The 22,107-nt window shown below is 38.7% G+C and overlaps 1 protein-coding gene across 2 annotated transcripts in view; it reads right to left on the bottom strand.

Annotated features, from left to right (window-relative positions):
* col25a1 (collagen type XXV alpha 1 chain) overlaps positions 1–22,107 on the bottom strand; it is a 1,104,568-nt gene that overhangs the window by 318,703 nt on the left and 763,758 nt on the right. For both annotated transcript variants that reach the window (XM_079866340.1, XM_079866339.1), the window contains one exon: positions 16,143–16,169. In XM_079866340.1, the coding sequence (XP_079722466.1) occupies positions 16,143–16,169 (27 nt within the window). The remainder of the gene's footprint in view (positions 1–16,142; positions 16,170–22,107) is intronic.

Genomic DNA, 22,107 nt, shown 5'->3' with positions numbered 1-22,107 from the left:
TTATACTTTGAATTAAGACGATGTGTGATTTTTACTTATCACGCATTGCATCTCTCAAATTGTGGGGTGATTTTCCAAATGATACAACTTTGTCTAAATAAGAGCAATGTAAAGTCCTAGGATTTCTTAAAAAACATTGTGACAAACTTTGACAACATGTTTCATGTTGTATGTTGTATGTAACAATCTAAAGTTTTTGGACAGACGCTGCTTAGTAACAATAATACATTAATCTTCTAAGAAGATATGGTTTTAATAAAACTTTTAAAGATTTGATTTAAACTTTTAAGGTTATGCTTTTAAATGAAATTAGTGTAAACTCTGGAAAGGCGTTAGCAGACTAGATTTACTGCGACATTGTCCGCCGAGACTCATCTGGTCTGTCGCCCTATATCCTGAAGCTTCAGTTCACACTGTAGTTTATCACTGGAGGATTTTTGTTTTGTTTTGTTCTGTTTATGACAACTTAAACTATTTGCTTTTTTGGATCGTTTTTATCATTGCATAAAGAACTACTTCGCCTCTCTGGAAATTATTTAATAAATTATAAATTATTTATTTATTTCATTTTTTTTAAAATGTAGTTTTCTGTGATGGTCGTTTTTAGGTGTACGGGAATATGCAGTGGCGGTACAAAAATCATTATGACCCCCACCATAAAAATTGAAACCCAGCATGGACAAAAAATGCTGATTGAATCTTTTTCATATAAATGAGATTTAAGACGACATTCAACCACCTAAAGTTTTGAACAGACATTGTTTAATAACAATTATACTTTAGGTCACCGTTAAACAAAATAATTTATATCATACACAAGTCTTCTAAAATATAAATAGAAGATGAGTATGTATTCAAACTTTAAAGATTTAATTTAAACAATATTTAAACTTTTACGATTATGATTTGAAATAAATTTAGTGTGTACAAAACTTTGGCTCTGTAAAGGCGTTAGCAGACTAACATGACATACGCTCTGACACGATGCACAGAGGCTCATCTGTCATCCGATATCCTGAAGCTATCATTATTGTCAAATAACTTCTTTCTCTGCGCTGATCGGAAGACCCTTATAAGCAGACTATCAGTGGGACAGTCACTGAAACAGGGTTCCCAGTTTCTAAATGTTTTCATGGTTGCTCTCTATGAAGATAGGCCTATGTGGTTGTCATTTTCTCACAGATACAACTTAAGAAATTATTGAATATTTCACAGGCGTGAGATGACTTGTGATGCTTTAAACATTTTCAAATTATTTTACATACCCATTATAAATAAATAAAAATACTTTAAGTTCAAGTCAAATTTTTCCACAGACCATCGTTGTAGAATATTTGTTTTGTATTAAGACTTTTAATCATTTATTTAAAACATCTTTTATTTTTAAAAGATGTCATTTAAACTTTTAGGATTATAAGTTTAACACACCATTCAAAATGTCTCATCCCATCACTGAATACACCCCTCTGAATCAGAGAAGCTGGTGTGAGAGAGAACCTCTGTGATTTATGTTAACTCTCTTAAGAGCTTCTTGAACATGTAAGTTCAAGAGTTGCAACTCTAAACATGTCAGATGAATTTTATTTATTCATCTAAAATAATTGGTTTCAGTATATTTTTATAACCATTTTATTTATACACTTTTAAGGAACAGTATGTTTTTCAACTTTTGTTAGTGTGATATTAGGAAACCCCTTCCTCACTTTCACTGTGCTCTGGTATGCGAAAGAGAGGGGTCAAAGCTTACATGTGAAGGAGGCGCGCACAGACACACACACACACACACACACACACACACACACAGACACGTGTGTTTTACTTTTTGACACACATACATTAGAAGCGTGCTCCTTATGTTTTGAGACAGTGTGAGGTCATTCAGGAATGACTATGTGAATTCAGTTGTGTAAAACAATTTTGAATCCATTCATACATTGCATTTTTTGTGGACATCAATGGTATACTTCAACTTTCTAAAATAAGGTAAGATGATTTTATTTATTCAGCTGAATGAATTGGTTTTAGTATGCATTTCATTTGATATTCTTTTATTCATCTAAAACTAAAACAATTGGATCAATAAGATATTTTTATTATACTTTTAAAGGCATGTTTTCAACTTTGGTTTAATTATTTTATTTTATATTATACAATTTATACACTTTTAAAGAGCAGAATGTTTTATGTAAGATGAATTTATTTATTCAGCTAAAACAATTGGATCAATAAGATATTTATATTATACTTTTAAAGGCATGTTTTCAACTTTTGTTAGTGTGAGATTTCACCGTACTCTGGTATGCAAAGGAGGGGGTGTCAGAGCTCAGACGGAGAGGGGGCGCACATAGACACAGACACGCGCACGCACCATTCTGAGTGCTCTGGTGAGCTCATTCAGGAAAAACAGTGTTTTTTGTTTTACCACTTTTAATAATTTAACAACTCTATTACAACTTTTAATAATGTATTAAATTTAAAACATTTTTAAACTTTTAGGATTATAATTTCAGCCCCTGATATCTTGATCACTGAAGTCAGAGACCGTCCAGACTTACAAACATGTAAGAAGATTTTTATTTTTATTCTTTTTAGTAAGATATATTGTGTAAGCATTCCATTATATACTTTTAAAGGATAGAATGTTTTTTCAACCTTAGTTTAATTATTTTTGTGGACATGAATGGTATGGACATACTTTTCAACTCTCTAAAATAATAAGGTAAGATGATTTTATTCATCTAAAACAATTGGTTTTAGGAAGCTTTTGATTTTATATTCTTTTAAAGAACAGAATGTTTTTCAAACTATTGCTAGTGTGATATGCAACATTATGTAGATTTTATAAGTATTTCATTATATAATTTTAAAAAGAGCAGAATGTTTTCAACCTTAGTTAAATTGCTTTAGATTATATAATTTATATATACGTTGCTCAGGAATGTAAAGGGAGGGGGCGCAGGCCTCTGACACAAGCCATATAACCACACACGCACACACATATAACTGGGACAAAGTTCAAACAACCGGCAAAAACATCTGTTCTATTTAAATAGGTCAAAAACTATCCTTCAAAATTATGATTTAGTCCTAGCTAGGTCATAGGGCAAAAACTAACTGTCAAAAAACATGATCGATAGGCTAGCAGGGTCAATAGGTTAATCCCATGACCTCATTACGGAAGTTCAACCCATCAACCATAAAGGTCACCGGAAGTTCAACCTGTCAAAAGGTCAAAGGTAAAAGTCGTAAATCATTTTGACACATGTCCCCTCATAAGTACTACTTAAGTCAATGATTAAAAAACATGTTAAAAAGTTGTGGCAAGATAAATGGGATAGGGGAGATAAAGGGAGGGGTTTTTACATTGTAAATCCTGAGGTTGGTCAGGGTCGTCTGGTAATAAGGTGTCGAAGAGGAAATTTTTACAAGAATGAGAATAGGGCACACCGGACCAAACAAAACATTACAGCTAATAGGAAAACATAATTCAGGAAACTGCGAGATTTGTAATGTGCCATAAACAGTGGAACATGTCTTTATGATGTGTAGGAAATTTAATAGAGAAAGGGTTTTAATTAAAAGGAAAATAGAGGACAGTGGGGAAAGGTTTGTCTTTAGAGATATTTTGTCTAAGGCTTCCGATCATAGAGTAATAAAATATATGTTTGAATTTTTAAAGAACACCGGACTCATTGACAGAGTATATATGAAGAGTTCAGATGCAAAAGCCTCTAAGTGCCATCTGAAATTTTCTTCTAGAATGATAATTTTTATCAAGCTCATATATTTAAGTTCAGTAATTTCTCTTAAATTACAATTAATAGGTCATTTTCATTGCCATTTAAGTGAAATTACTGAACTTAAATATACGAGCTTGATAAAAATGATAATTCTAGAAGAAAATTTCAGATGGCGCTTAGAGGCTTTTGCATCTGAACTCTTCATATATATATATATATTTTTTTTTTTTGTAGCTTGCAGGCTACATTATTCCCAAAGATGTAAGCCATAGTGATGATCAGGCACAATTTATCTGGAGGGTGGCGGTAGTGCGCTAAGTTAGTCCGCATCCGCCGCTAAGCAGCCAAAGAAGAAGAAGAGAGAGAAGGACTTGCTTGGTGGCGGTTGATCGGCTGCCATTGTGTTCAATGCACACTCCTGCTTTGTAAATGAAGCCCAGGTTCCCAGGCCTCTCTGCTTGAACACCAGTGTACTGCAGTTGGATTTTCTCAACGCTCGCTATTGTTGCCTGAAGGGCCGTAACTATATTTTACTACCACACAGTGTGAATGCGTGTTCTTCTGCTATCTGTGGTGTCGGTGTTCATTGTGGTTGCTTGCTTCTAGCCTCAGCAATACCCATCCTGTGGTTCCAGTGTCTGGCGTTGTCCTGAAGATTGTGTGGCTATCCTTGAACCTCCCTCAATGCTCGCTATTGTTGCCTGAAGGGCCGTAACTATATTTTACTACCACACAGTGTGAATGCGTGTTCTTCTGCTATCTGTGGTGTCGGTGTTCATTGTGGTTGCTTGCTTCTAGCCTCAACAATACCCATCCTGTGGTTCCGGTGTCTGGCATTGTCCTGAAGACTGTGTGGATATCCTCGAACCTCCCTCAACACTCGCTGCTTAGAGTACCGTAACTTTTTCCTGTGGGTGTGACGATTACCGTGATCCTCTGGATGTGTCCGTTCGACTGCTTTGAGGGAGGACAGCTGGAGCGAACTACTGAGAAGCCACCTAGTCACTGAATCTTAACCTCTCTCTAAAGGGTTTCAGACTTGATTTTAGTGAACTCTTTCCCCTACATATCAGTGTTTCCTATTTAGTGCTTGCTGGCCCATTAATAAAGTGTATTTTTTTGGTATTCAACCTTGACTGTATGTTGGGTTCCTGTGGCTGGGACCTGAGTCTATTATTTAACGTTGGTCACTAGGTGACATTAATGCTCTGCTTTGTGTCTTTTTAAAATGCCATTCTCAAGTTATTCAGTGGAGCATTTAGTAATACTATGCACTACTTTTTGGAAATCTTCAATGAGTGGCATAAGCAGAATTTTATTTCTGGCCGAGACTGGGCAAAAGTGAGTGGGCACTTTCACCTATTAGGGTCCTTCACAACCCTACATATCCATAGACCGTAAAAAAAATATGGACGTAGCATCCGTGACGTCACCCGTAGGTTTATGAAGAGCATTTTTTAAGCTAAAAGTGGGCGGAGCCGGCCGTCACCATCTTGGCAGCGTGTTACCACGTGTCACTCCCGGATAGGGTTGCCAACCGTTCCGTATAATACGGAATCGTTCCGTATTTGACACATAAAAGTCTTGTTCCGTATTGAACTGATACGGAACGCACTTTGTTCCGTATTTTTGAAAATAAATTCAGTGCACTAAAATAGTTTAAATGTTTAGTTTTTAAAAAGCTGGCTATGTCTATTTTGATGTTTCTGCGCAAGTTCAGCAGACAGTGGTTTGGGTTTGTTCCGATCAGAGCTCGTGAGCGGAGAGCGCATTTCTGAATAACCCGCTCCGCTCGCTCATTCCGCAGGGTCGCTCGCTCAATCCAGAATGGCCTGCTGCTGGTTCGAAAATATGTGGAATAAGGGCTGCCTTCGACTAATGTTTTTTTCTAGTCGACTAGTAGGCTAGTTGTTCATTTAAGACATTTGTGGACAAATCGCCCCTTTATATTAATTTAATTAGGCTATTTAAATAGGCTGGTACAGAATAATAAGCGTTATGACCGCATGCACGCATAAAGCTTGCCACAAAGAACCGGTTAAAGTAATGATTATGAATGTGTCTAAATTAGCAAGGAGACATTTATTTGTTTAGTAATAAATTGGTGTTTTCTGTGTCGCTGCAAAGAGAAATGCACATTTCATATGGATAATCAGAGAGTAGCCTATTTATTTTGGTTTGAATATTTTAGTTTAAAAGTAGACATTTCAAGCTTTCTGTAATAGATAGTCTATATTTCTCAAATCTGTGAGGCACAAGCTGAGTTTCGGCGCCCTCCAGTTCACGTGAAATGCAAGTTGTGCTGCATGGCGCCTTATTACATTGCCTGCTATATATTTGCTTCTTATTTAATAAATACGGGCAATTTGTTGATAAAACATTGATCAAAATTAAGATACAATTTATACAAAACGAAAATCTTTTAAAAAGAGTTTTCTACAAAATAAAACTTAATGAAGTCGTCAAAATCATGTTTTACCAAAAACAGCGCCGTTGCTGGAGGGCGCCAGCGCCTCTGCCTCGCGAGTGGATGATAGCCCTGAAGACGCCTAGCAATGGTATACCTTTAGTTAAGTTATATCTTAAGAGTCTTCGTAGCGCGCTAAGAGTAACGTTATCGGAAAATGCAGCCCAGATATGATGCGTAATGGAGATTCCAAAGCGCTCTTCTTTGGTCAGAACCATGGAGAGCGATCGTGGATATAGGTCGTCCTATGCACCGAAACTTTTAACAATGCAACAACAATTTTAAAGAGCACCTAGGTATTAAAATCTATATTATGTATACGCACAGATAATATAACAGTAGGCTTTATCAGTCAATATTTATTTATTAGGCTAAACAGTGATTGGATAACGTTTCTAATTTAAGGCCCACCCACTATTGGTCTGGCCCATCCAAAACTGGAATCGAAAATATCCCCCCCCCCCCCCCGCTCACTGTTCCGTATTTCTATTTCAGAAAGTTGGCAACCATACTCACGGATAACAGAAAATGGGCAAAGAGATGGGACGTGGGTGGAGCTGAGGTACCTAATAACATAGCTAAAAGTGAGACTGTGTGTATCGTGATGCTGTATTATTCTGCTAGTTAAAAACTTATTATGCAGTGTTATTGCTCTGAGTGTGTGAGTGTGTGACAGTGATTCATGCACATACATGTCAGTCAGCGCGCCATCGCAAGTCAAGTTCATAGAGAGCTTTATTGAGTCTTTATTGAGTATTTAAATTCTGATTTTGTCTGTCTCTCAAATGGTTCAAAGCAAAGATATTACCTCAGAGGTTCAAGTAAATGCGCTATAAATCCACGCTCATTCAAGCATGTGCATTTATTGCATGGACGGAGAAAGCACTGACACCAGCAGGATTTCATCTGACGGTACTTTTTATTTAACACTTAAAAAGTTAAATAAGAATATATATATGTTCCGTGAGAGCAACGGTACCGCAGAACGAGTGTAGTCTCTCTATAGATGTTTTTAAATCTGAAAACTCCAAAAATCAACGAAATTGACCCTTCGCTAAGCCACGCCCGAAAACCGCCACAGGCCAATCGTGGCTTAGCAACTGTAACTAGGCGCGGGAGGTCTGGCAAGCTTTCGAGCGAGGGAAACATGCCGAAGCGTTGTGCGTATGGATTGTGCAAATCTGATACCCGGTATCCTAAAAGTTTGGACGGGGTGGTGGATATTGTTCCCTTCCCGAAACCTAAAATCCAAGGGGAGAAATGCCGGGGTCATCTTCATTTATATAGCGCTTTTAACAATGTAGATTGTTCCATAGCAGCTTTACATTGATAATAGAAAATTAACCCCCTGAGGTCGGCTATCGCGCCGGCGCGATAGGCTCGTTTTTTTCCGTATGAGTGCAAAAAAAAAATAAAAAAAAAATAATAATTTTTTTCTTATATGCTTGTGTTATACATCAATCGATCCTGTTTAATGTGTATTTTTTTGTGTATGCTCATAATAAAAACAAAGTGTTGTGCTTTTCGCCAAATAAAGAAAAATAAACATGATGCGAGTTCTGCCTACTCTCCGTCAGTGAAGTCAATTCTGAAACGCGTCCGAAAATGAACTGTAACTCAGTGAATACTCAGTCAAACAGGCATACAGTCACACAGGCATGAAGCTTGAATTCTCTTCTTTTAAATGAAGTAATTTTTATAAAAAACAAATATTCACAGTTTATGTAATATGTATGCAAAGAGAGAGATGTCAGTCGTTCTCATCTCAGCTAATTAAGTTTTAATGTGCTCCGCCCACGGAGAGCCTGCGCTATTCAAACGCAAATGTGAGGCGATCCAAACAAACCTGTGAAACGCCCACATCAGCTGGATAACACACACCACGAGTTCACTTTCCGACTTATGTACTTTACGATGCTGTGAGGAATAATACTATCTTGATAATAATCCTGCAAAAATTTACCTCAGAAGTTCTGGAAGTATCATTTCGAGGAGCAAACGGATCCCGCTGAGGAATTAGGTCAGTTCTGTTTGCTTTGTTATAATCGGAATGAATGAACGCAAAGATGCGTGCTGTTGTGGAGCTACTACAGCTGGCAAAAATACTGTTTTAATATGAATCGCGAATACAAAGAAAGATTACACTGGAAATATTGTTACAATTTTAAATGTTGTTGTAATTGTATAACCTTAAAAAAAAAAAAAAAAAAAAATATATATATATATATATATATATATATATATATATATATATATATATATAAGGATAGATGTAAACAAAATCTTAAAAGGTCATTATAAGCCTTCTCTTTAAATAATTTTATTATGCTTTATTAGTGACACATTTGTGAAGAGAATATATTCCAAATCTGAAAATACAGTATGAGAACAATTAACTGCACAATTACTAGAAATGTTTACCTTGGATATTGTACAATTTGCAAGCAAAATTTGTGGAAAAAACAACAAACCAGTTATATATTGTCCTTGCATTCTTGTGGCTCAGTCACACACCTGAATGAAAGGCTTATTACGTATGCAGCCTCATTATGCGGGCCCCATTGACTCCGCAGGTGTGAATCACGCCCACCCGCATATGGCCTTTACAAACAAAAAGTGTTTTACAAGATTTAAAATGTGAGGTGAACTTTGAGAAAAGAATTTAGGGATTGAAACCCTATAAATAGCCTGTGAATAGCCAGTCGTTAGTAACTATAATGCAGACAAAAGAAATGCATATTTCGAGCCATAACCAGGCTGGAGAGATGTGAATGTGTGCAGGGGGAGACTGAGACTGAATGGGGCTCGTTTGCACCACAAAACAATAGAGACAATATACTGGATAGATGGTTAGAAGATGACAATAAACATCAGAAGCATCTTAGCGTCAAATCAAAATAAAGTCAACTGACATGGTCTTGAAAAACATTTAACTAAATACAGAGTTTTGGACTTATTATCTTCAGATTTTAAACATAAAATGTTTAGACATGTGGCTTTAGCTGTAGTGCATTTCTAGATTGCTCCAGTGCCAACTTCAATTTTATTTTCATGAGGATGTTTCATAAAAATTTATTTCTAATAACTTTACAAAACTTTGAAGCTATTTATAACAATTTTTGTCATTATGATAATTTTTAATTCTACATTTACAATAAACTGCCAGGTGTCAGCTTTCAAATGAGATCATACTTGTGCTTTTAGTACAAAGGGTTCATGAACTGTATCTGTTTCAGTTTGGGTATGTCATTTCTGGGGATTTTTCAAAAGTGGGGTTGCAGCTTAACAGGTTAAATCAATGTATTGGGTTATGTGAATGATTAGGCAGGATGATTTTCACATAATTTTGAAGAAACAATTCAAGGCAACGTCATCCATTAGTCAAAAGTCTTATTTACATATATTTAGAATGTGTTTTATGGCCTTATTTCAGAAACTTTTGTTTTTTGTTTTTTAAAAAACCATGCATAAACATTATTCTATCAAAAATACAAACATGTACATGCAAGTTGTTCACATATTATGGTAGCCCTGTTTGTGCTAAATAGAGTGAATTTACACCTTTGCCATTAATATGTTTATAAGCAACTGAAAAAAGCACAAATGTCAGGGCATGTCAGAACATCTCAAGGACCCCAAAAACCCCTCAGACCCCAGAGGGTTAAAAGTAAAGTGTTGTGGCTTTATAGCAGCTCTAGAATAAAGTTATTGTCCAGCTCGTGGATCAAGCATTGTGATTAAAGGCAAGACGGAGGCTCACTGACACAACTTAACGTTACTTAAAAATATATTTCAGCATTTTGTTAATTGACGGCCAAACTAGTAACGTTATCCCAATCCGATCGCGACTCACCCGTTGTTAGTTCTAGTAAAAGTAAAAGGTAGTTAGTTAAAGGAGGGAACATCAGGGTGCTTGCCGGAGATCTCCAAGGAAAAGTTTGGTATGCAAACTTAATCAGTTCATAACACTTATGTGACCCACGACGTGTGAGCGCGCTAAAAATATAAGCGGGAGAATGTTATCATTGCAAAGTGGTCAGGCTAATGTCTTGTGTTTATTCCACAATACTTATGGATAAGCTGTTTGATTTATAGATATTAGAATATTTTTCAATTTCACTTACCCTGCTGTGCATGCACATAGCTGTTCCTCAATTTGTGTGTTTCCCATTTGAATGATCAGCGTATGAGGCGGCTGCTGCTTGCGCTGGGACGTAACGTTATAGGCTTTAGCTTCAATTTTGATTAAATTATTCTCTAATCGTTTGCATATTACGTCGTGGATATAGCCCTCGAATGCATACTGCAGTCTTGCTCTCTCAGATTTTCACCTGTTCGCCAAAAATGACTAATTATCTCCTTGGGAATGTCTGAAACCAGTGCATACATACTGTATAGACGTGCGTAGCAACAGTAACTAAGGAGGGCGGGGCTTAGCGAAGGGTCAATTGTCAGGCATCCATGAGTGCATGTTCACAGTGGAAAACAACTGAAATACAACGCTGGTTGTTCTCTCGATGCTCGACAACGACAGAATCCAACAGCGTGGGCGAAGGTATAATGCCGATGTGTGTATTAAATTATATGAAATAATCCCGAAAAAAAGCACAAACACAGCAGAGATGGCAAGTTCAGCAGCTGGAATTAGCTGAGGTGACGTGACGCTAACAGACAGCAGACAAACGGCTAGTAGTGATAGCAGCAGTATTCCACCTGTCACTCAAGTGGCCACGCCCTTAATTATGCAGAACTTTAAGGATTAATATAATTTAAACGGATGAGTAATAAAAATAAAATAAAAATCACCCCCCTCACGGTTGTCATGAAGGGCAAAATTAGCTATATAGACCAAAACCACTTTTTGCACCAGGCTGTAAAAAAAAAAAAAAATGTTCTGCTGTAAAGTTGGACATTTTAACATGGGAGAGATACAGATTTGACTCCCTTTTGCATCCAGCCTCAAGCGGCCAGTCAATGAATTGCAGTTTAAGTCACTTGCGTGTTGGTTTAAGAAAGAGACGGAGAGAAAGGAGGTTGCCGCTCGTCCATATCCCATATATCCCATATATCCAACATATCTACATTGCAACTCCATATCTACATTGTAATTCCACCCAGTTTCATGGCTCCACCTAATTCTCCTGATCCGGCTCTCCTAAGCCCTCCAGCTCCATTCAAAAAGCATATCCAGTGGTACTTTTTGCTACAACGGATTCTGTTTCAATAAAAACAAAGATTAAGTTTGTTAGTTTGCTTTTGCAGGTGTGCTCCTGCTCCTCCTCTGCTCACCACACCACTTATTTCTGCACGGAATATCTTTGCCAGAATTTATAATCTAGATGTGTCATTTTTTGTGTCTTGTCTGTGCAAGTGTAGCTGCAGCTGTGCAGCAGCCTTCTCTGTAGCTGTTATATGAGAACTTTGTTTTGCTCATATGAAATGTTTATGTTGAAAATATACCAATTCCTCTCACTATATTGGGGGACGTCCTCTGGAGGATTTCGTGGATGACTTTTTGGACTTCTGTCATCAGGTACCTTGGAATGAGAACACACTCAAGGTGTGTTTTTGGAGTGGGCTCAATGATCACCAACTGGCCTACAATGCCTTTGGGGAACTCTAGTTGTTCACTTCTACGATGTGTATGTGTTGTAGCTGGTCAAACCCCCGGTGCCCACTCCCAGCATTCCAGGGCCAATTCCTCCAAAGGATGCCCCATCCCCAGAGCCAGAGCCCATGCCCGCTACAAACTTAGAGCCCACTCCTGCCACGGAGTCAGAGCCTGTCACCATGTCCATTCCAAGCCCCATTCCAAGTCTCTGCATGCTCCACCTGGCTTCCTGGCTCCTTCATCTCCGTTGGTTCGCTCAGGCTCCTAGCTCCTTTTTCTCTGCTGCTTCCTTTGCCGGTTCCTGCCCGGCTTCCTCTTCCACTGTTCCATCCGACTACTTAACTCCTCCTCCACATCTGCTGGTTCTGCCCTGCTTACTGTCTTTGCCTCCTCTGCTGGTCGTGTCCAGTTCCCTGGCTTTACCTCCTTCATTGGCTTTGGCAAGTTTTCTGGCCCTGCCTCCTCTGCTGGCTTCGCCCTATTTCTCAGCTCCTCCTCCTCCTCCACTGGCTCCACCTAGTTTCCTGGCTCCACCTAATTCACCTGATCTGGCTCTCTTCCGCCCTCCAGCTCCACCTGCATAACCACGGTCTCCTGGCCAGGCCATTCCACCGCAGTCGAATGACTCTTGGCCATAGTCCAGAGCTTACAAAACTCCAGCTCCACCATGGTCTTCTGAGCCTATAATTGCGCCTCAGCCCTTCTACCCATCGATTCCACCGCAGTTCATTGCTCCACCTACTCCACTGTGATCAGTCATCCCTCCAGCTCCACTGGGGTCCCTCTGGCTGCACCTTAGTTTTTTGATGTCACTTTCTCACCTGAACACGCCCTCTCAGTTGGACTGAGTGGTAAAACATCATGCAACTTAGCTGACTCTAAAGGGGAAAACTGCACAAAATGGGAGTAAATCAAATTATTAAAATTAATCAAATGCAGTTGGACTTGACAATGATCCTTACAACTTAGCAAAGAAGCAGTAGTCCATGGACATTGACATGTTTCTAGGAATAGGGTTTCCTGACATTTATGTACCTGATTTTGATGCAGAAGAAATACACAAAGCAAAGACCGAATGCTTTCTCTGACAACAGATAAAGACAACACTATAAATACAATATAATTATTTATAAATCAAGAGGATCACTTATAACACTATCTAACCATCACCTTTTGTAGAACACAATGCTCATCATCATGTTTTTTTTTTAAATAAATGCTAACAAAAACGTATACAATGAATAAGACAATGCATAAGCCTTATGTAGCGTCTTGACGAAAACACGATGACTTATTCATTCTAAGCTTCAGAAAGCTTTTAACCTATTGGACTAGCGCCAATGAGTCTGCATCAAATTTCCCCATTGTCACTTGTGTCATTGTCACAAACAGAAACACAGAAATCGTTATCAACTCAACTCCCCTCCCACGGCAGGCACTGAGGGCAGGTGGCATGGATAGACATCTGAGAAATGCACCAATATACTGTACATACACAAACATTATTTCCATTTAACTCATAAAATAAGTCATTCCAAAATGTATATGATATATTCCTGTGTGTATGTATGTTTCCCACCTCATATTAGCCAAGTTATGACTTTCTAGTTGACAGCAAATTATACTTCTGCATAATGTTTCTCTTTTTACTACAAAACTGTGAATTCTGCCGGTATGCAGACAGTCTCATGCATACAGATACAGATTCGGGCTACGGTATTCAATCGCCTACGTAGGCAAAATTTGTTTGACATTTCTAACCGTAAACACAGGCATGTTGAAGAAGACTGCAGTAATGTTTTTCATTTATGTTATGATAGTCCATTCTGCTTATTGTTTTTCGAGAATGTTGCACTCCTGTTTGTCACTGTGCACGAAACTTCACACCAATAAATCATCAGGAATATTTGCTGAATTGTGCGCGTCTCAAGCGCCGTCTTTACGTTCGTCCTAATGCCTGTTAGTTGTCCGTGGATTTGCCCATATTTGGCGTTTAAAATGGAAACGTCTGTAGACATGGAAAATCGATTTTACAATGAACACTTATGTCTCAAAAATCGAACAGGATTTTTTCACAAAAGTGACAGCCCTACTGTGTTTACCATCCTTTGGAGTAGAAATTACCAATTCTGGACACCATCATAAAACATGCAGATTAGGCTGTCAGAAGGCGACAAAGAAACTCTCTCCCGCTAAAAGCTTCTGAGTATTATTGGTCACTTCCCCCAAAATAGGTGTGGACTAAATCTTCCTTAAAGGGCAAGGATGATGGCTCATCGCTATTCTTACATCTTACTTCTTACGTTTTACTTCTTGGTCTGGTCTTGTCTTACGTTTTAGTCTTTCTTCCGTGCTCATTCATTTCTGTCTCCGGATGAAATGGACTTAGCCTGAATTTCCTGCAACTTTGCTTTCAAGTAAACCTTTTAGGAAGAACTGAAAGAACGCTTCAAACTCATGGACCCAGCGAGAATCATCACACACACACACACACGCATTCTTGCTCAGCACCAAAGATCCATGCAAGTATTATTTCAATAGAGATTTAGATGCGTTTAAGATTTTTTGCCCCTGCTTTAAGGTGATTTGATTCTTTGCTGACTCTCAAAGGTTAATTGTTTGTGATATTTGCCATTCTGTGATCTGCTCTCTCTTTCTCTCTTTACTTTTCGTTATTCTGTTTATATGTATTCTTTAAGTATAGTCGTATGTATTTGTAGTTTCATTTAAAACCCATTATATACGCCTGATTGCCTCTGTCTCCTGCTCACCTAGCAAAGTATCTTAAATGTGAGATCTTAAACTACAAGCTTTTATATTGTTGAGTACTTTAATGTAATCTAATAGAACAGGAAAGTTAGTCTTCATGACCAGAAGAATAACCTTTCTTGAGAGTTGATAAGAAGAATAATCTTCCTTGAGAGTTGATAAGAAGATCGTACTGTCATTCGGTGGACGAACAGATTATTCTATGTGAAATTAATTCTGTGAAAGGTTATTCTGAAAATGTATCTATTATAGCCTATCTGTATATTCATAATTGATTATAATAATAATTATAATAATAATAATTATTATTCATATATATAGATACAAATACATGGGCTATGTATCCCCTTTTTGGGCGATTTAAAATATGTAGGTAATAATATAATTATTAATTATATATCCCCCTTTTTGAGCTAATTCGCTACACTTACAATGAATAACACAACTCTTTACCATTTTAGATGCTTTTTCGCTGCATTCAAGCTGAACATTATTGGTGCCACTAAGTCTGCCACTTAGTGGATGTAACCGCTGTGACATCATGTGCATACCCTCTTTACAAGTCCAGTCTTGATGTTTTCCTAACAAGTGTTTAAAGAAACAGTCTGATAGGTTAGAAAAGGGTGAACCAGACCATACCTGATGCCTCATATAATTTAATGTACCTGCAAAATACCACATTATCCTCATTCTACTGTATGTTCTGCATCTTGTATATAGCACAGGTTTAGCAATGAATGTATCTTTGTTTTCTTATGTCAGTTTGTTGATTATACTCTAAAAAAAAAAAAAAAAAAAAAAATTCTAAAAATGACTGATTGTTTTGCTAGAGAAGACCCTTAATCGTCGGCAGGGGTCGTGTGGAGCCCTTTGAAGCTGCCTAAGTATGGATTTTGGACCATCAAAAATGGACTACGCTGATCCCCATTCACTAGCATTAAATGGAAAAAATATTTTCTTCCCAAACATTAATTTCTCTTTGGGTAAGGAGAGAAAGTCATGTATATCGTGGATGGTCTTGGGGTGAGTAAATAATCAGGATATTTAATTTAATTTATTTTTTTAAATTTTTTTTAATGGGTGAACTATTCCTTTAATATATTTTAAAATGTTGTTTATTCTTGTGAGGCAAAGCTGAATTTTCGGCAGCCACTATTTCAGTCTTCAGTGTCAAATGATCCTTCATAAATTATTTTAATATGCTCATTTGGTGCTTAAGTATAATTTCTTATTATTATCTACATTGAAAACTGCACTGCTTAATATATTTAAAATTTTTAATAATTTTATGGAAATCATGAAACATTTTTTTCAGGATTTTTTGATTAATAAAAAGTTTATAATAACCTCAATTATTTCAAATACCAATTTTTGTAACAATCTAAAAGTCTTTATTGTCACTGATCAATTCAATGCGTACTAAATAAAATTATTAATTTCTTTTTTTTTTTTAAGTTAAATTCTTATTGTAAACTTTCTTTCACAATTATTTGATATTCTTAGGCAGAAACAGGCTTCCATGATCAGTAAAACAGAAGCTTCAACTGTACAGTACCTTCTGTCCAGGAGGGCCCTCAGGTCCCTGGAAAGAGAAAATGACAAAAAGGAGTTAAAACACACACAAGTGAACCAACTAAATCAGAGAAATTCTAGATATGATGGAACAATCTTTTGCACTGCAGTGTACTTTAACCTAACCTTTTCTGCTAAGTCACTATTGTAACTATTTAATGAGGCCTGAATTATGAAAAGTGTTGATATTGATATTGAAATGATATTTATGATTATATTCCAAATCTTATTTCTTTGTAACCATACCAGATTGTGATTTTTCAATATATAATAAACTGAGCATAAGAAATTGGCAAGCCTTTGAAACGCGTCCAAAAAGAAAAGCCATTTCTTTGTCTGATTGATTCAAGCATCGACCAAAAGATTTGTTGCCGTCTGTACACTGGCAGGCAGAGGAGCCAGCCTTATGCAAATTACTGTTCAAATCTCCCTCCGGTTAAGGACAACAAAGCATTACCATGAAAGATATATTACATTGTTATGTAAAATAATAATCACACCAAGCCATAAAAGACAAGAACAATACAATGCCTAGATTTGCCCTCAGATTTTTGGCCAGGTGACAGAGGTGGAAAATAGGCATAAAAGCACATTACAGGGCTTTCCCCTTAACTGTGAAAGGGCACCATGCCTCCTTGTACACAGTGCCAAAACACATGCTCATTTTTTACCAGTCACTGTTTTATTTTTTTTATTTTTTTGGAAGGCTTGTAACAGCATAAAATATAGACTTGTCTGCTATATTTGATGTCTGGAGCAAAGAGATCTAATATAAAGTTAGTCAAAGGTTTGGGACTGTGTGTTATTTTGTTGCCATTAGCTAAACAACATTGCCAGGGCGCCATTTTCTGTATGGAAAAATGTTTTCAGAACTGAGCATCCATGAAGCAATTCAAGTTGTGTATTTCTAAACCACTGAGATGAATGGGAATGCTAACAGCTTTCTCCATAGAACTCCTTGTGCACCAGCAACACTGATGTCTTTAATCGAAGTGTGCAACTTCAAAAATAAAAGTCTAATAAATAAAACTCATCCCCTTTGCTGCAACATGCTAATGAATCATGCTGTATCCTGCAAGGGTTCAAGTCATGCTTTAGGGAGCATGTTCACTCCATTGATTCATCTATTAAAGTGATGGATCAATGGAGAAATTGTCACATACACTGAAAAAAAAATGGTGTAGGATTTACTTTGAAATAAATTTCACTCAATTTTCACAAATAATTACAAAGAAACGGTTAGTAACACATTGAATTGAATATTAAAATTTGAAGTAGAAAACCTGAAATAGTATTTTCATATAAAACATACTCCAATAATCTTTGTTTTATTTACAACTTAGAAAAATCTAACAGTGTACTTTAGAAGCTGAGAACTGAAAGACTGCTGATTGAAGAGGCATAATGAAGGAAATAAACCACCTTGAAACACTAAGATACATATTATGCGAACAGGCCCTTAATATATTTCAATGTGTCCTTTTCCAGTATTTGTCAAGTGCTGTCATGGTTTATATGAGGCCAAGTTCTATTCTATTTTTTTTCCAAATCTCTCTATTTCTTAAAAAGTCATTCTTTTCAGTACATCTTTAAATTTGCTATAGATCTACAACCGCAAAGAATTATTATACTTCAAGGCCATACCAAATTAGATGTTATTCAATAATCTTAAAACCTGTTAAAACCTGGACCTGTGAACACAATCGACTGCCAAGTACCACAGAAACAATTGTGCAGGAATTGTAATAGCTTTATTATACTGCCATTAAATACTTTAACATTTTTGTCATTACTAAGTCATTTTTACAACAACATATCTGAATAGAATATAGTTGTTCTAGAGTTGTTTTTCTTTTTTTACATTTAATTTATACTTTAAGCTATCTGACCTGTATCTATGATTATAGTCTTCAGAGCAAGTTTCTGATAGTTTTATCCCAAAAAAATGAATGTGAATCAAACATTTATTATGTTGGTTTATGTACATACAAAATTAAGTGCCTGTTGAGTGGCGCTAAAAGGTCAATGCTCTATCAGGTTTGAAAAAAAAAATGACTAAAGTGGGTATTAATGTTTCCATAGCATCAACACCATGGCGCAGCATCTTGTTCCCTTCTCAGGGAACCGGATTACATAACCACTGACATTCCCTTTTGAGGGAACTCTGACACTGTGCCATGGTGTTGACGCTATGGAAACCCCACGCCACCATAATGGAAATTACCTGCTCCACAAGGCCAAAGCCAGGACAAGCGGTCAGTCTGTGGAAACGGCGAGAGCGCGCAGGTGGTTTTTCTTAATATCCAGTTCTCCTGTTGTTTCAGTTTACCATTTGAGTCAAGGTAAGGCTATTTTCGACTCTGTACTTAGTTTTAATTTTTACCTTCACATAAATCTGTATTTTAATTATACGCGTTCCTACTTTAAATAACAGCTGCCGCGTCTGAAAGAATTGCAGTTCGAATTTTATTGCACTTGAGTCCAACAGCAGTTTCGATTTCTCCCATTTGCAGATTATTTGCTTTTGCTGTGCTAATTGCTTGGCTGAGACAGCAACTGTTAATACATTGATATAAACTAGAGAAGATTCAGGACAGGGCCGAGACAGCTGTCCTCACTCAGCGGTGAAAGCATTATATCTATGTAGTTTGCGCGCTGTCGCGGAAGCGCTCAGCTCTCGTGTGAAGACCGACTCGGGTAAAGACCATCGACTCTACCTGTGTGACTCCACCGAGAAAGGACGCCAGGAAGGCACTTAAGTATCTACTTCTCCCTTTCCTTTCACACTTTTATCTTATTTCCCCTTACTCAACATGTGCTTTCAATACATTCCTGTTGTCTCTCGACAACGCTCTTTCATCACACGCAGGAGGCAGCGCAATACTGCTAATCTGCATCCCATTCTCTCATCCTCACACACACCTCCCTCTCTTTCTGTGGGTCTATGGAATTGTCAGTCAGCAGTCAATAAAGCTGACTTTATTCCAGCCTTTGCATCTCAATCTACTCTTAGTATCTTGGGCTTGACTGAGACCTGGATTCGTCCAGAAGACTCAGCAACCCCTGCTGCTCACTCTAACAATTTCTCTTTCTCTCACATCCATCGCCAGTCTGGGAGGGGTGGGGGTACAGGGCTTCTCATTTCTAACAATTGGAAATACTCAGCGCTCCCTTCTCTATGCAACAACAACTCGTTTGAATATCATGCTATTACACTTACAACTCTCAATAAGATCCATATTGTAGTCATTTATCGCCCCCCAGGTCAGCTGGAAAGCTTTGTAGAGGAGCTGGGTGTGCTGCTGTCCTCTTTCCCTGAGGACGGCACCCCACTTGTAGACTTTGGTGACTTCGAACTCAAACGACTTATCACCACAGGTACTCACAAATCAGGCAACCAACTGGACCTGGTTTACACACGCAACTGCATCACAGACAACATTTTGGTGAGGCCTCTCCAGATCATTTCCTCATTACTTTCAATATACAACTTCCTATCCGTGCACCACCAACCCCCGTAACAGCCACTTTCACACGAAACCTGCGCACACTTACTCCCGCCCATCTTTCTTCTGCTGTGTCATCTTCTCTTTCCTCACCCTCACAATTCTCATCTCTGGATGTGAATACCGCAACGGATACCTTATGCTCCATTCTAACTTCTTCTCTAGACAATATCTGCCCTCTCTCCTCCAGGCCTGCACGTGCTACTCCCTCTAACCCCTGGTTATCTGAGGTTCTTCGTGAACACCGGACCAAACTCAGGGCAGCAGAGAGGAAATGGCACAAATCAAAAGACACATCTGACCTGAGTGTCAGGATTACACCCTCAATCAGTCCTCAATCACCGTCATCATTCACTCCGCCCACTCGTTCACTATCACCCGAGTTCTAATCACCACCACCTGGATCCCATCACCAGCTCACCCTTCATATACTGCACTCACCCTTCAGTCATCGTCTGGTCTCGTCTCTACTTGGACACACAGACTCTCCTCTCATATCCTGATACTTACCTGTATCCCCGACCTTCTTCAGCCTGCTATCGTATGCTTCTGATCCGAGTCATCATCACCTGAAATAGAGACATTTTTATTCTTCAGCTAAGTCATCATAAACTGTCTATAATCTGCTTACTCACCGTTATCTCTGGAACCGATCCATTCTGCTGAATAAATTACATTATATACTTACCTTCCTGTTTGCTTCTTGTCTGAAACCTGACAGAAGACCAGACCGAAGATGCAGAATCCTTCGGATTCCGGAGAAGATCATCCACCGGCGAATCCACCTGCCGCCCCCACAACCAGCCCACCAACCGCATCACTTTCTTCACTTCCGCGTTCATCGGCTACTTCGTTCACTGTCTCTACCAGTCCCATGGCCCGACCAGCGACATTCACCGGTGAGGCGGAGGACTGCAGTGGGTTCCTTCTACAGGTATCGCTCTATTTCGCTATGCAACAACATCAATTTACCAACGACTCAGCCCGTGTTGCATTCATCATCTTCCTCTTGTCCGGAAGAGCACTCCAGTGGGCGCAAACGTTATGGAATTCTAATTCCGATGCAGTTAAGTCAACTGATAGTTTCATTCAACACTTTAAAGAAGTTTTTGGCCAAGCAGCAGCCGATCTCTCCGTTCATGACCAGCTCTTCAATCTTCGACAAGGAAAATCTTCCGTGAGTGTTTATGCTCTTCAGTTCCATACTCTGGCGGCATCTAGTGGTTGGAACGAATCGGCGTTGATTACAGCTTTCCGTCATGGTCTTAATCCCAATATTCGACAACTACTTGTGGTCTACGATGACAGCATGGGTATTGAAAATCTAATCCAAAAGACCATCCGCGTTTCTCAGCACTTATCTGCCTGCGACCTATTAGAACCCACTGTAAGTCTTCCGCCCTCGGTTCCATCAAGCACTTCTCCAGCACCTGAGCCCATGGAGATTGGTTCTTCTCATCTGCCTACTTCTGAACGCCAAAGACGGATACTTCATCATCTATATTGTGCTTCAGATAAACATCTCCTCAGCACCTGTCCAGTTCGACCTCTTCGCCCAGCGGTAAGCTCCATTCAAGTTCATCCTAAAATTGAGATGTTGAATCGTACTACTGTGCATCTCCTGACCTCCCGTGTCTCTGTCTCAGTACAAGCCCTCATCGACTCTGGCTCTGCGGGGAACTTAATTTTCCCAATGCTTCTCCAAAAATTGAATCTCCGTAAACGCCGTAGTCAGCAAGATCTTCAAATTCACACCATCCAGGGTAAACCGCTGGGCAGAGGTCACATCCGGTATCATACTCCTACATTAACTCTTCGCATTGGATGCCTGCATTCTGAGGAGATCTCGTTTATGGTGCTGGAGGAGTCCACCGCTGAGCTCACCCTGGGACGCCCGTGGCTGGTACAACATCAACCGACCCTCCACTGGAAATCCGGCGAGATCCTGCGCTGGGGAGATAACTGTTTCTCATCTTGCCTATCTTCAATCAAGAAAAGTTCTTCTTCGTCTTCATCATCGCCCTCTCAGTCAAGATCCAAGGTTCCTGTCTATTCCACCTCCGTCGAGAGTCCCAAGGTTCTACAAGAGGTAGAAATTCCAGTGGAGTACCGGGCGTTCCAGGATGTATTCAGCAAGAAGCTGGCGACCAAGCTACCACCTCATCGGCCATGGGACTGTGCTATCGACTTGCTACCTGGAGCAACTCTACCTAAAGGACGTGTTTATCCCCTGTCTATCCCGGAGCAGAAGGCCATGGAGGAGTATGTGGAGGAAGCGTTACAGCAAGAGTTCATTAATCCATCTACCTCCCCTGCTGCTTCGACTTTCTTCTTTGTGGGTAAAAAGGACGGAGGCTTTGAGGCCGTGCATCGACTACAGGAACCTCAACTCTCAGACTGTCAAATTCAACTATCCCCTTCCTCTGGTCCCAGCAGCTCTGG

The sequence above is a fragment of the Squalius cephalus genome (assembly GCF_949319135.1).
Source record: "Squalius cephalus genome assembly, chromosome: 3".
NCBI lineage: Eukaryota > Metazoa > Chordata > Actinopteri > Cypriniformes > Leuciscidae > Squalius > Squalius cephalus.
The sequence above is the reverse complement of the archived record's forward strand: the minus strand, read 5'-3'. Positions and strand labels throughout refer to the sequence as shown.